This window comes from Cottoperca gobio, chromosome 5 (genome assembly GCF_900634415.1).
Source record: "Cottoperca gobio chromosome 5, fCotGob3.1, whole genome shotgun sequence".
NCBI classification, from domain to species: domain Eukaryota; kingdom Metazoa; phylum Chordata; class Actinopteri; order Perciformes; family Bovichtidae; genus Cottoperca; species Cottoperca gobio.
This window is the reverse complement of record NC_041359.1, coordinates 17,909,582-17,922,961: the sequence shown is the minus strand read 5'-3', so window position 1 is coordinate 17,922,961 and position 13,380 is coordinate 17,909,582. Positions and strand designations below refer to the sequence as shown.

The 13,380-nt window shown below is 41.3% G+C and overlaps 1 protein-coding gene across 1 annotated transcript; it reads left to right on the top strand.

Annotated features, from left to right (window-relative positions):
- Nucleotides 1–199: 199 nt before the first annotated feature.
- On the top strand, nucleotides 200–12,906 carry usp4 (ubiquitin specific peptidase 4 (proto-oncogene)). The gene is made up of 22 exons (XM_029430893.1): nucleotides 200–441; nucleotides 1,770–1,897; nucleotides 2,030–2,160; nucleotides 2,256–2,382; nucleotides 2,516–2,661; nucleotides 3,438–3,499; nucleotides 3,677–3,823; nucleotides 5,668–5,785; nucleotides 5,909–6,082; nucleotides 6,194–6,352; nucleotides 6,733–6,957; nucleotides 7,115–7,198; nucleotides 7,303–7,397; nucleotides 7,493–7,675; nucleotides 7,793–8,073; nucleotides 8,166–8,387; nucleotides 8,484–8,554; nucleotides 8,646–8,761; nucleotides 8,857–9,006; nucleotides 9,987–10,090; nucleotides 10,423–10,511; nucleotides 10,730–12,906. Exons 1-22 carry the CDS (start codon nucleotides 290–292, stop codon nucleotides 10,850–10,852), a joined length of 3,087 nt encoding a protein of 1,028 aa, XP_029286753.1. The 5' UTR covers nucleotides 200–289; the 3' UTR covers nucleotides 10,853–12,906.
- The last annotated feature ends 474 nt before the right edge of the window (nucleotides 12,907–13,380 follow it).

Genomic DNA, 13,380 nt, shown 5'->3' with positions numbered 1-13,380 from the left:
GAGGTTTGTTGCCACAAAAGATGTTTTGAAGTCATAACAATACACGGATGCTTTTGTAAAGTGGCCCTTACCGTACATTACTGGTCTAATACACGTTGCCATTTGTCATCTGACAATCCTATGACTGACTAATTTATGGTGATGGCAGAGCAGTCACATTGGAGTGCTACAGCTCTCCTCTAATGTGTACTGACCGTAGAGGAAGAACGTTTCCCATGAGCTCTGCTTGTAAGCTCGCCCAAGTGCGCCTCTTCCATCCGCGCGTTCACGATACCGGCACACTCACTGCATGATGGCCGAGGGAGGCGGACCCGAGCCGGGCGGCGCGGCAGACTCCGACTCGGAGCCGGTAGCAGCACAAATGCCAACCCCTTCAACCGAAAATCAAAAACAGACTATTGGGTCACTTTTGAAAACAACTCTAAGAAAGGGTGACGAATGGTAAGAATCGGAAACGGCCAACGTTACCTAGTGTTTCAGTTAGCGTTAGCTAGCTAACGTTAGCTAGTATGAAACAGGAAACGCTAACATGCTAAAGCTAGCAAGCTAACGGCACCAATGGTTGCGCGTCTGAAATCGAAAGCTGCTGTGCTACCGATATTTTGTCCAGCTAATGTTTAACAAGTTAGCACGCTAACTGCTAGCAAGACCTACTTTACATTTTATCTGTTGAGAGTGGTGCCTGTAGTAACAACTTTTAACGTTGGTCGTAAACTACCAAACTAACATTGTGGGCTACGTGGCTCATTGCTATAGTACTTAGGCGTTAATGTCTGTTTTGTGACAAGTTAAGTGACGTTGGCTGATGTGGTGGCTAGTCGGCTGGTAGACCAGGCCCTGGATTCAGTTTGTGGGTGCTCCTGCCAGTTAGACCGGCTCGTTACTGGATAAGTAACAATAGTGACCAGGAAATAGGCCCGTTGGCAGGAATATTTTTGCGATGTCGTTAGCTGTTTGTAGTGACATGCCAGTTAAAGTTGTCTATAATGTATCTTAACTGTCCAGCTCTCTGTGTTAGCTCACATTGTTTCATATCATAAAGACCATCCAGGCCTGGGCATTGAGAGATAGGTGTATCAAAGAGCCTTTACCTCTGCAATTTTACAGTATATAAATGTCTGATAAGTAGTCATTTAATTTGCCTTCTTTGTTTATAGAAATTGGCACTAAGAGAAGAACATGCCACATGTATTATGTCTGTCAGCAACTAGCTACTCAGTTAACATGTTCATATAGTTGTTGAAATTGAAAATAGTGTTCCATGATACTGTAATCAGTTAAACATGAACTGCTATCCTATGACATTCAAGCTAAAATTAATGATTTTACGAAAGCATGTCAGGTTAAAGGGCAAACATCATACACCTTCTTTTGACTGAGTCACCTGCCATTTGAAGCTGTTGCATTCATTCGGACAGTGGTAGAATGAATAATAGTTCCCTGACCCCGACGTCTTACTATGTGAATGCTTTCTAACAAGCCTATTAACTAAAGGAGATTCTTGCTTGGCAGGAGATTAAGTCAAACCAGCTTGCGGTTACTATATCTGCAAATGCAAAGGCAGTTTGGTGTTGCATAATGTTCTGGGTTGGCAAAAGACTGAGTACAATGTCTCTTAAACTTCATACATTGTATCATCTTTTGATCCTTTTCTAACCTTGCTTGATATCATAAACAGGAAGTATAAGTCTTAAAAGTTCAGAAGAAACTGAACTGTCTTTCAAATTGTGATATGTTTGTCATTAACCCAACCAACCCATTTGTTCTAGGTATCTAATAGACAGCCGGTGGTTCAAACAATGGAAGAAGTATGTCGGATTTGACAGCTGGGACATGTACAATGTTGGAGAACGTAGCCTCTATCCAGGACCAATTGATAACTCTGGGCTGTTCTCAGGTAAAACTTTAATCTTTAAACATCTGTTCAGTGTTTTTTTGCTTGCTCTTGAACACAGCACAAATCCCACATGGAGATATAATGAGTGGTTTTTCAGCCTTTACTCATCACTTTGTTTTTGTTTCCTTAAAGACCAGGAGACACAGGCCCTGAAAGAGCACCTTATAGATGAGCTGGACTATGTCCTTGTACCCACTGAAGCATGGAATAAGCTTGTGAGCTGGTATGGCTGCCTTGAGGGCCAGAGACCCATCGTCAGGAAGGTAAAGCTGTTGTCATTTTTATTTATTCATTCATTTATTTTACTTTGACCAATCACTCATGGATTGAGCTCCTAAATGTCTTCTTTCTTCTCCAGGTTGTTGAACATGGCATGTTTGTTAAGCACTGTAAGGTGGAGGTCTATTTGCTGGAGCTGAACTTGTGTGAGAATGACAACATGGACAATGTTGTTACACGTCATTTCAGTAAAGCTGATACTATAGGTGAGGGTCTACATGGTTCCATGGATTAAACTTTGCATTGCAAATAACGAGATAGATGGCTGCCTACACACTGTAAATATCATACATTTTTTTTAATGATGATAAGCAAGCCTTGCAAAACCCTTTTTCACAGATACCATAGAGAAGGACATGAGGGCGCTGTTCAATATCCCATCGGAGAAGGAGACACGGCTCTGGAACAAATACATGAGCAACACCTACGAGCAGCTGAATAAGCCGGACAGCACTGTACAGGATGCTGGTCTCTTCCAGGGGCAGGTAGTGTAGAGCTGTGTTATTCAAGTAACCTTCAGATCACTGATAGACTCTGTTCCTCATTTCTTTTGAAGAACACCACGGCCCAGTAACATACTGGTACTCACTGTGCATACATAATTCATTTACAGGCATTTCACAGAATAACGGGAACTCTTGAGTTTATTGCTATACCATACATTAGCCCTGCAATCAGATATATATTGTTGAGGTCATAATGTGTAAGTCTTGATGTGTCGGAGAGAGCTCCGGTTATGGTTCAGCTGTATGGTCATTTTTGATGCTGAAGTTTGTGGTGGTGTTGTATTACAAGAGTAATGTAACATCTGAGACATCTTTCCACATAACACAATCCAATTCAACAACACCACAAACTATGGCCTCGAATGTGACTGTAGAGTTGAGCTAATATCTCTGTCACGCCAAAGTTTTAAAGTTTTACCATTCAATACTGTTTTATTGAATTACATTAATTACAGATGTTCATGCTATTGCGTCCATACTCAATTACTTTCTAGTAGTTGCTATGAGAACGGTATGAGACCACGTTTAAATTTATTTCAGCAGCTATTGTCCTAAAACTGTACACTAAAGGTCAACAACAGACTACTCGCACATCAAAGTAAGCGCGGTTGATAGACCTACCTGCAGCTGCTAAAGCTCGGCAGCACTTGGCACACGTTTAACTGTTAGTATTAAATTCAAGCCTGAGACATGATAGCTCGGACATGAAGGTCAGTTGTGTCATCTTGGCTCTCATTCAGCTTGTTTTCCCACAGGTGCTTGTGATTGAGCGGAAGAATGAGGATGGCACGTGGCCCAGACAAGCTTCCCATCCCAAGTAAGCAAATACCTTGTTGTTGTTGTTTTGGTTTTGTTAATCTGGAAAGTTAGTTAAATTGTAACCTAGTATACACTTAGTGTATATACATCCTTTATCAAGTTTACATAACTTTAAAAGTTTGAGGTATTTTATAAATGTGCTTCTCTAAAACATGGTTTTGCTCTTGCTCACCAGATCTAGTACAACCCCATCCAGGAATTTCACTACCTCCCCAAAACTGTCCTCCAACTCAACAGCCAGTATCTCCTCAACAGTAACCAATGGAGACAGCAGCTGTAGCCCTGGCTACACTCTTAACAACAGCACCTCCTCTGGCAACAGGCAAGATTTATTTTCTGATTTATCCCCCCTTCACCCCTTGCACAGAGTAGCGTCCTTTTACCTCTCCTGGCATTTATTGTGTGCTTTATGTGGCACATGCAGGACTTTTCTGTTATGATCACATGGGTTTGGATCAAACGCATAGCAACCAGCAGTTAACCTATCTTCAGACATGTTCACACCCAAAGGTCTGGTTCCTGAATCGAAACCAAAGGGAGGATGATGCATTCTTTTAGAAGCGGGCAAACGCTCCAGGATTAAGTTCAACCTGACTAAACAAGGCTAGTGTGAACACGTCCTTAATGTTCTTGTGTCACAGTTATTGCCTCAGCTCCTGTGGTTTTCAGTTGTTATGACAAAACTTGCATATCCAATATTTATCATGCCAGTGTACTGTAGAGGAAATTAAAAGGAGATTTTCGCACATTACTCTTGCATTAAAGACATTTATTGAATCAGTACATCAGACTTAACTGTTCAGCCCCCACAGACCTTCATCAGAGCATGAGGTTTTTGTTGAAAGAACAAAATATATGACAGATGACACATTTAATGTTACACAACTATGTGCTTCTCTTCTGCCCATTATGTCATTATTGTCTTTTATAATACTTCTGCTTTTCATTGTTTTAATTCGTTTGTCCGTTGTACATTTGTTATGCATTGGGTTTGTTTTCTTTCAAATGCAACACCATGTGTCACCCAGAAGAGCAGTGCATGTCAACACCCATTTGAAAGCCAGCTGGTATCAATTACGTATATACACTACAGTGCTGCATCAGTATAGTTTCAATCCTATTGCATTTAAGAGTTGATTTACTATTGTGCAAAACGCTGTTTAATTAGATAAGGATATACACACAGTTACCAGTTTATTTGGTACATGTAGCTGCATCCTACGCCTTAAAGTTTATCCAACTCCGCTAATATATATATATATATATATATATATATATATATATATATATATATATATATATATATATATATATATATATATATATATATATATATATATATATATATATATATAAAAATTTCCCCTACCATTGTGCAGCCCCCCCCCAACAGAACCCCGCGCCCCCCCCTGAAATTCAAGTTTATTTTTGTTTTTTCTTGCTTTGGACATTCACATTCCCTCCTCCGCTCTGTTTCGCGACACACACACATGTGCGCACACCTAAAGTCAGAGACAGAGCGGAGGATAGGAGAGGAGTGAACTAACAGCAGCACCAGCATTTTTTGTATGTAGTATACAGAGAAAGATGTATGCACACATTTTGGAGCAGCATAAGGTTTGTCACGCTACTAGTATATCCAGGGACAGGACATTTAGTTCTAAAGGGAAATGAGATGTAACTGCAGTAATGACGTCTGAATTCAGTGCCGACGAGGTGAAATGGCTTCCCCTTATTCAAGAGGCTTTGATGTTCTTTTGATAGTTCTAACCACATCAGGAAGTGGTTTAATACTTAGAGTAGCAGGAGGTGTGTGTGTGTGTGTGTGTGTGTGTGTGTGTGTGTGTGTGTGTGTGTGTGTGTGTGTGTGTGTGTGTGTGTGTGTGTGTGTGTGTGTGTGTGTGTGTGTGTGTGTGTGTGTGTGTGTGTGTGTGTGTGTGTGTGTGTGTGTGTGTGTACAACTTGATCAAATGTAAATTTGGGCCTCATTTAAATGTTAAAATGTAACATGAACTCCTGTGATCATGAGTTTTTGGGAATATATTTGTCCAGGATTTTGACAATCTGATATTTTATCGTATTTGAGGGTCATGTTTAAACATATGGCTTCATCACAGCACAGTGTATTTTAGGATACCCACAGTAACAGAGCTGCTCTTCCAACAGATTGGGAGGCTACAATTCCTACAGTTCCTCCTACAACTACAGAGAGTCACAGTCACAGCCTGGTTTGTGTGGTCTCAGTAATTTGGGCAACACATGCTTCATGAACTCTGCCCTCCAGGTAAAAAACAAACAACTGATGCTACAGTTACATTATTTATTCACAGAAAGTCCTTTGCCATGTTTGTTTTTTTGTTTCCCCCCCCTCCCCCGCATAATCTAGTTTTAATTCTTCTTCTTCCAGTGCCTGAGCAATGCATCTCCACTCACAGAGTACTTCCTCAATGACCAGTATGAGGCAGAGATTAACCGAGAGAATCCCCTGGGAATGAGGGGCGAGATTGCAGAGGCCTACGCAGATCTAGTAAAGCAGATGTGGATGAGTCGCAGCAGCTATGTGGCCCCGCGTACCTTCAAAGTGAGTTGTGCCAAACAAGTTCATCTGAAATGAACGTATACAGATTGAAAGTTATACATTCATAATCCTTCACACAAAGTTGATAAAAGCTATCTTCTGTTTTGTTTCCAGACCCAGGTTGGTCGTTTTGCCCCTCAGTTTTCAGGCTACCAGCAGCAGGACTCGCAGGAGCTGTTGGCCTTTCTGCTCGACGGGCTTCATGAAGATCTGAACCGAGTCAAGAAGAAGCCTTACCTGGCCGTGAGGGATGCAGAGGGACGTCAAGACGAGGTATAGTGCATACATAAAATAGGCGCGGTACTGGAGCCGTTTATTTCTCAAAACTAAAAACTACTTTCAAAGGCTCAGTCTGATCTAATACAATGCCACTTAAATATTTATATCCACAGCACTCACGGCTTTGTTGTATTTTGATTTGGGAAATTGTCTTTTAAATTTTAACGAGATTTTACTGAGCTGCAAGACATAGCAGAGGCTTTTGTTTTGAAGCTGCACATAGTGTGCTTTGATCTACACTGTTTTATTAGAACAGAAGAACAAAATGCTTTTAATGAATTCACTTTACAATATCAAGTTGCACTCTCTTTTTTTCCTGAGGTTTTAAAATCTGTATCTTAATGAAAGTTTTTCTCTTGGTTGTGGAATTACAGATTGTTGCACAGGAAGCCCTGACGAACCACCGCTTGCGCAATGACTCTATTATAGTTGATATTTTCCACGGCCTCTTCAAATCCACTTTGGTGTGCCCAGAGTGCTCCAAGGTGTCGGTGACCTTTGACCCATTCTGCTACCTCACACTGCCTCTGCCCATGAAGAAGGACCGTACAATGGAGGTTTTCCTGGTGCGATCAGACCCTCAGTCGAGACCCACACAGGTGAGATGGAATTAAGCTCTAGGGTTATTGCTCTAGACTTAAACAACTAGAAATAAACTAATACTAATGAATACAGTTTTTATAAACAGAGTTGGCTCTGAATGCTGAATCCTTTAACTAGTCTTCACTAATATCTCTCTTTGTCTTTGCCCGACAGTATCGAGTGGTGGTCCCAAAACTGGGTGCAGTGACAGACCTGTGCAGCGCCTTGTCCAAACTCTGTGGATTCCCCCCTGAAAATGTAAGAACTTCCCCCACCTTTGTTTTTTCTTTCACTTCTAGCTTTACGTTGTCTTTGTCTTGGGTTGAAATGGAAACAGTATGTGCTTTCAATTCTCTTTCTAGATGGTGGTTGCTGACGTTTACAATCATAGGTTCCATAAAATCTACAGACGGGATGATGGCCTCAACCAAATAATGGAAAAAGATGACATCTTTGTGTAAGTCTCTTTGTTGACTAAAGGATGAGATGTCTTCTGTGGTTACAGTTTAATACTAGGTGTGTGTGTAATGTTTGTGTTGTTGCTCTTTGCAGGTATGAGGTACAGGAAGAGGACAGTGAGAAGATGAGCCTGCCTGTATATTTCAGGGAGCGCCACTCCAAACATGCAGGAAGTTCCACGAGCACCATGCTGTTTGGCCAGCCTTTACTCATCACTGTGCCCAGACACAACCTCATAGCAGACGTTCTTTATGACAAGATCCTAGAGAGGATTGGGTAAGGACATACTGTGTGGATAGTAACAAAGGAAACCGCACGCAGTGTGACTGCTAATAAAAAGCGAGTTTGGAGTGTATTTTCTGATGAACTAATCTCCTCTGTTCCCTGTTGCAGGCGCTATGTCAAACAATCCCAGAGCCCTAACGGTGAAAGTAGGGCCTCAGCCTCAGCTTCAGCTTCAGCCTCAGCCTCAGCCTCAGCCTCAGCCTCAGCCTCAGCCTCAGCGGCCTTTGCCAGCTGCAGCCAGGCTCCTGAATGTTCCACATCGTCTAGTATCAATGCCAGCCTGGGTGGCTGTGGCAGCCCCCAGTCAGACGGGGCCTCGTGCAGTGCCAGCTCCAGTAACGGCAGCAACCACTCGGGGACCTGCAATGAAACGAATGGACTATATGATGGTAAGCAGCCAACGTTATCTATCACCATATTTAAATGAATGTAAACATTGATCAGCCGTGCAAAACAAAATATTTCATTGGTGTCTGTTCAGGTGAAGAGGAAGCCATGGACCACCAGGTGAGTCCAGAGCCAGAGAACGGCCACTCCGAAGAGGACGAAGAGGAGACCTCTGACTTGGAAAATGGATCTAAAGGAGAAGCAGCCAAGCCGAGCTCTTCGCCAGCCAAGCTCTTCACTTTCAGCATAGTCAACTCTTACGGAACAGCTAACATCAGCCCGCTGCCCTGTGATGGAAATGTCCTCAAACTTAATCGTCAGTGTTAATCTTTTGAACTTGCTGCATTGATAGTTTTATATTTAAAAGCCACTTTGTGTTGACACAGCCTCTCCCAACTCCTCTTCTCTGCAGCACATTCCACGGTGGCAATTGACTGGGACACGGAGTCAAAGAAACTGTGTTACGATGAGCAGGAAGCAGAGGTCAGTAGTTTGATATTCATCAGAACAGAATCCTGTGACAATATAAGCAAACCGTCTATTTATATTCTTTATATGTGAATATTGTGTGCAGGCCTATGAGAAGCACGAAAGCATGCTCCAGCCCCAAAAGAAGAAAGCCACCGTGGCTCTGACGGAATGCATCGAGCTCTTTACAACCATGGAGACACTTGGAGAACACGATCCATGGTAAGGGTTCACGACCACTACAGCCTAGTTCAGTGTCAAGCCACCACGTTTGTCTCTTATCTTTTTCATTCATTCACAATCTTTTTTTATTGCAGGTATTGTCCAACGTGTAAGAAACACCAACAGGCCACAAAAAAGTTTGACTTGTGGTCACTGCCTCGCATTCTGGTAGTTCATCTAAAGCGGTTCTCCTACAACCGGTGCTGGAGGGACAAGCTGGACACAATAGTGGACTTTCCCATCAGGTATTGCTTGTTAACATTATAGTGAATAAGTGTAAGAAGTCTGATGAAGAGAAAAGGCACTATTGTGACTTTGTAGTCGTTCCAGATGAGAAAAGGTCACCTCTGAAAGTGAACAGTCTGTGTAGAGTCTTTAAATCTCACATGATATCAGAAACATTATGACTGAATATCTGAAAGTTCTTTTTTTAGTGTTTTCAATATTACCACAACTTATGCAATTCTTTTAGAAAAGCAGTGTTATTGATTTTGGCCATCAGGTGCAAAATTGTAGTAATTAATATTTTCTTTGTGAAATCAATTTGAAACACAGATCATGTTGGGGGGGAAATGATCTGTGGATGCACTTTATTTCACTCAATTTGAAGAATATTGTTTGACATTTGAAGACTGCCTGAGAAACACTGCAGTATCAGTGGCACTTCTTTTACACTAGGGGGAGCTGTAGTCTAATTCACAACAAGGTGACCTGAGGTCTGAAATAAAGGAAATGCTATATTTATTGTATTTTCAACACATGGACCCTTTCCTCAGGACACTGGCATCATACTCCAACAAACAATTACATCTTTGTTTTACTGTCCTTGTCTGTTTAACTAATATACCGTTCAGAAGTAACCTTTCACTTCTGCATGAGTCATTAACTTGTTTTCAGTTTGCACCGTACAAATATTCCCGTGCATTTTTGTAAGAGAGAAGTTCTGTCGGTCTTATTCCTGGCACTGTGTTACACAATAGCCTCTGTAGGGTCATTTGATCCACTCGAAACCAGGAAGCAGAGAAAACGTTACTGAAATCCTGCGATGACAAATGCTGACTCATGCTCACTAAGGTTGTCTTAAAATTGCAATATCCTATGTTTTACATTAAATGTGACTTTAAGAGAATTTAGTTTTTATTTCTTGCTAAGTTTAATAACTCTGGTTCAGTGTGGTGGCAATGCCCTTTAATTTTCCTGCGACTGATGATATTTTCTTTGTCAGGGATCTGAACATGTCGGAGTTTGTGTGCGACCCTAAGGCCAGCCCCTACGTATACGACCTTATTGCCGTGTCAAACCACTATGGAGGAATGGGAGGCGGCCACTGTAAGTCACTGTTCATTTTTTACTTTGTAATTTTAATCTTTTAAATAACACTTAGCCTTATTCTGGATTGGTTAATATCACTACACACACACACACACACACACACACACACACACACACAATGTGTCTCAACATATGGTCTGTGTCTCTATGGATTTTGGCAAAGTTCCTCACACATCTTTGTTGTTTGTGCACTCATGTTAAGTCTTTTTTTTTTGTTTGCTTTGTCCATTCATAGTGAACTGGTGTGAGATTTTTTTTATCTCTTCCTGGATAAACAAATGATATGATAATGAATAGCTGTTTGTTTAACAGTTCTTTCCCTCTAACAGACACAGCTTATGGCAAGAATAAAGTTGATGGAAAGTGGTATTACTTTGATGACAGCAGTGTCTCCTCTGCCTCAGAGGACCAGATTGTGGTGAGTTTTTAATGTGACTCTTAAATGTTAATAAATCTGGTTATCATGCACTTGAAAACCCCTTTAGAGATGCAGTATTTGGAGATCCTTGTGTGTGTGTGTTTTTATCAGTGACCGATGTTTGATGAAGATAAGCCCTCTGCCTTCTTGGCTTTCTGTCCTTGGTGTCGAGTGTCCCTGTTTTTGTATGGTAATCGTATCTGTGTCGCCCCTTGCAGACTAAAGCAGCCTATGTGCTGTTTTATCAGCGCAGAGACGAGGAAGCCCCCTCCAAACCTCAGCCCTCGGCCTCGCTGGGTGGAGCCCCAGAAGCAGCCGAAGACCACATGGACACAAACTGAGGAGCCCTGACGCGAAGGGACACGCACTGAAACACATATGGCAAATAAAGACACTCGGACGCACACACAAAGCTACTTTAGTGACAGAGGACTCCACAGACTTAACATTATTAACCCCACCTTCCCCGCATTTAATTTTATTTCTGTCTCGTATGTTGTCAACTAGAGCCAACAGCCTTGTCAGAAGAGCGACCTGAGAGACTTCCTTCCTTCCTGAGGCGGGTGGCCTACTGATTTCTGAGCATAGTTTACTAGTCTGGAACTTAAGAGGAGTATAAATGGATATAGATCCTCTCACTGGATGAACAGAATGTTAGAAGTGCCCTCACATGCGTAGATAAACAAATGTTTCTGTTGCCCACAACAACAGTCAAAAATCTTTAGGAAAAAAAAGAAGAAAAAAAAGCCAAATGCACATGTTGTTTCAACCAAAGCGCTCAAAGGTTTTTATGATGAAATGTACCAACTGTTAAGACACGAGCAACATACTGGCCTTGCGCCTAGATTTATCTCTGATGATCTTGCTGTGCTGACGTAAATGCAAACTTTAACAGTGTGATGTGCACACAGAACAATACATGCCATGCTTGTTGAAAGAATCCTGTGACCTTATTCCACCTGTGTAGAGAAGATCACTGATGGGAGATCTGGCTGCTGCAGACTAACTGTGGCAGTTGTGCTTCCGGCCTGCCGGCTCTGTGTTGCAATCCAAACTACAGAGGGGATGTCTTGTTTCAAGGTATTAAGATCTGCGTCTTGACACGAGTTGTGGCAGAAGCAGTTTTATAGGCCTTGCTCTTATTCAGCCATCATTTTCTTTTTGACTCACAGAATGGGCTCTGCTGTCTCTCGGACCCTAAACTCATGAGAGGAGTCTTATCCTGCTACCAACTTTTCTTTTCTTTTAAAAAATTATAATTTTTTAATCTCAATGCAAAAGCGGCCTTTTGATTCCTGCAGCCTGACTAAAAAAGGGGGCACTTTGAATTCTCCATGAGTACATTATCTACCTGCTTCTGGTGTATCTAGACATGACAGAACTGTATGATTTGGCCTTAGCATTAAGGGTTATGGTCTGTCATACACTTCCACATCATTTTAATGTGTCTTATAAGAATATTTTGATTGCTGCCTGATTGGACCCCTAGCTCACCTGCAATGGCTTGTCCTTTATTAGTCTTGTACATTAATGCAGCTCTGTATTGAAATGGCTATGTTATTTGATATCTTCAAAGCACACTGAGTGAAGCAAAAATAAACTAGTATGAAAGTGGTGCTTTTATTCATGAAACTTGAACTTGCTCCTTGTCATTAGGAAGACTTCACATGTGTCATCAGATGGGGTCAGGACGGCATTACCTTAACAGCATTCCTACAGAGTGCAGGCATGTGGAGCCACTTGTTTCCCTTCCAGTGATCATAGGAATAAGGCTGTCTCTGTTGGTAGCATAAGAGAAGAATCCCCCCCCCCACCCCTTTTTCTTTTTTTGTGGTCTTTACCGACACACAATTATCCCAGGAAGCAGTTATAACAGGTGTCTTGTATGAGTGTGACGGAGTATAAAATACATTGACTTATACTCGGCCTCAAGGCTCCTCTAGTGAAACCAGATGGCAGTTAATGGATCTATTCCCTTAAGTCTTGTTCTGTGGCATAAATTCTGCACTTCTTTGTTGCATCACAGCATGTTGATATGAAGGGCCTCCAAGTGCCCTTTTTGCTGGTTGGTCCTGCCCATTATGTCATTCAGAGATAACTACCTAAATATAATAATTTAAGCCTATGCTTAGAAAAGCTTTACATCATATTTGTAATCCTAGATAATTCTTTGAAAACAAAATCCAGCTGCCAAATGCGGCGAATCTTGTTTTCCCCCCTAAACCACGACAGCAATTCAAACTCAAAAATAACCGAAGAGATGTAAATAATCACACTATTGAAAATAGGTGTATAAATTCTTGTCTTCATATTTATCTTATTGCCGATATCTACAGTATTTGTTTTAAATGAGAAATATTTGAATTCAAAGTACAATAAAGACTGGAAGCCTCAACAGGGTGGTTTGTTTGGAATAATTACACGCACAAAGATAAATATATATATACTCTAATAGCCCACACCAACGCTTGGACTCTAACATAGCTGGCTCAATGTCAGTGGTAGTTGTGTAATAACTGTATTGCAGGTGATGCAACTATAATTACATACCATTCATACTGACTGGTAGCAAAATGAACTATGATCTGTACTCTGTTAGTGTACAACTACTCTGATAAGAAACCTTTCATACTTCTATGCTAGACAACAATACAAAGAAATTGCGATGTCACTCCCTCGTATTAAATACAATATAAAAGGTGAAACTATACCTGTAGTCACTGGGACGGCACAGGTAGTTATCACACTTTTACTGCAAACCCAGGATTAGTATGTAAGTGCTGGATGGATCATTTCACCCACTAACTTTTTCATTTGAAGGTTGCATGAAAGAAAAAGGAGAATTTTCTCATGGGACCTTTTTATAATA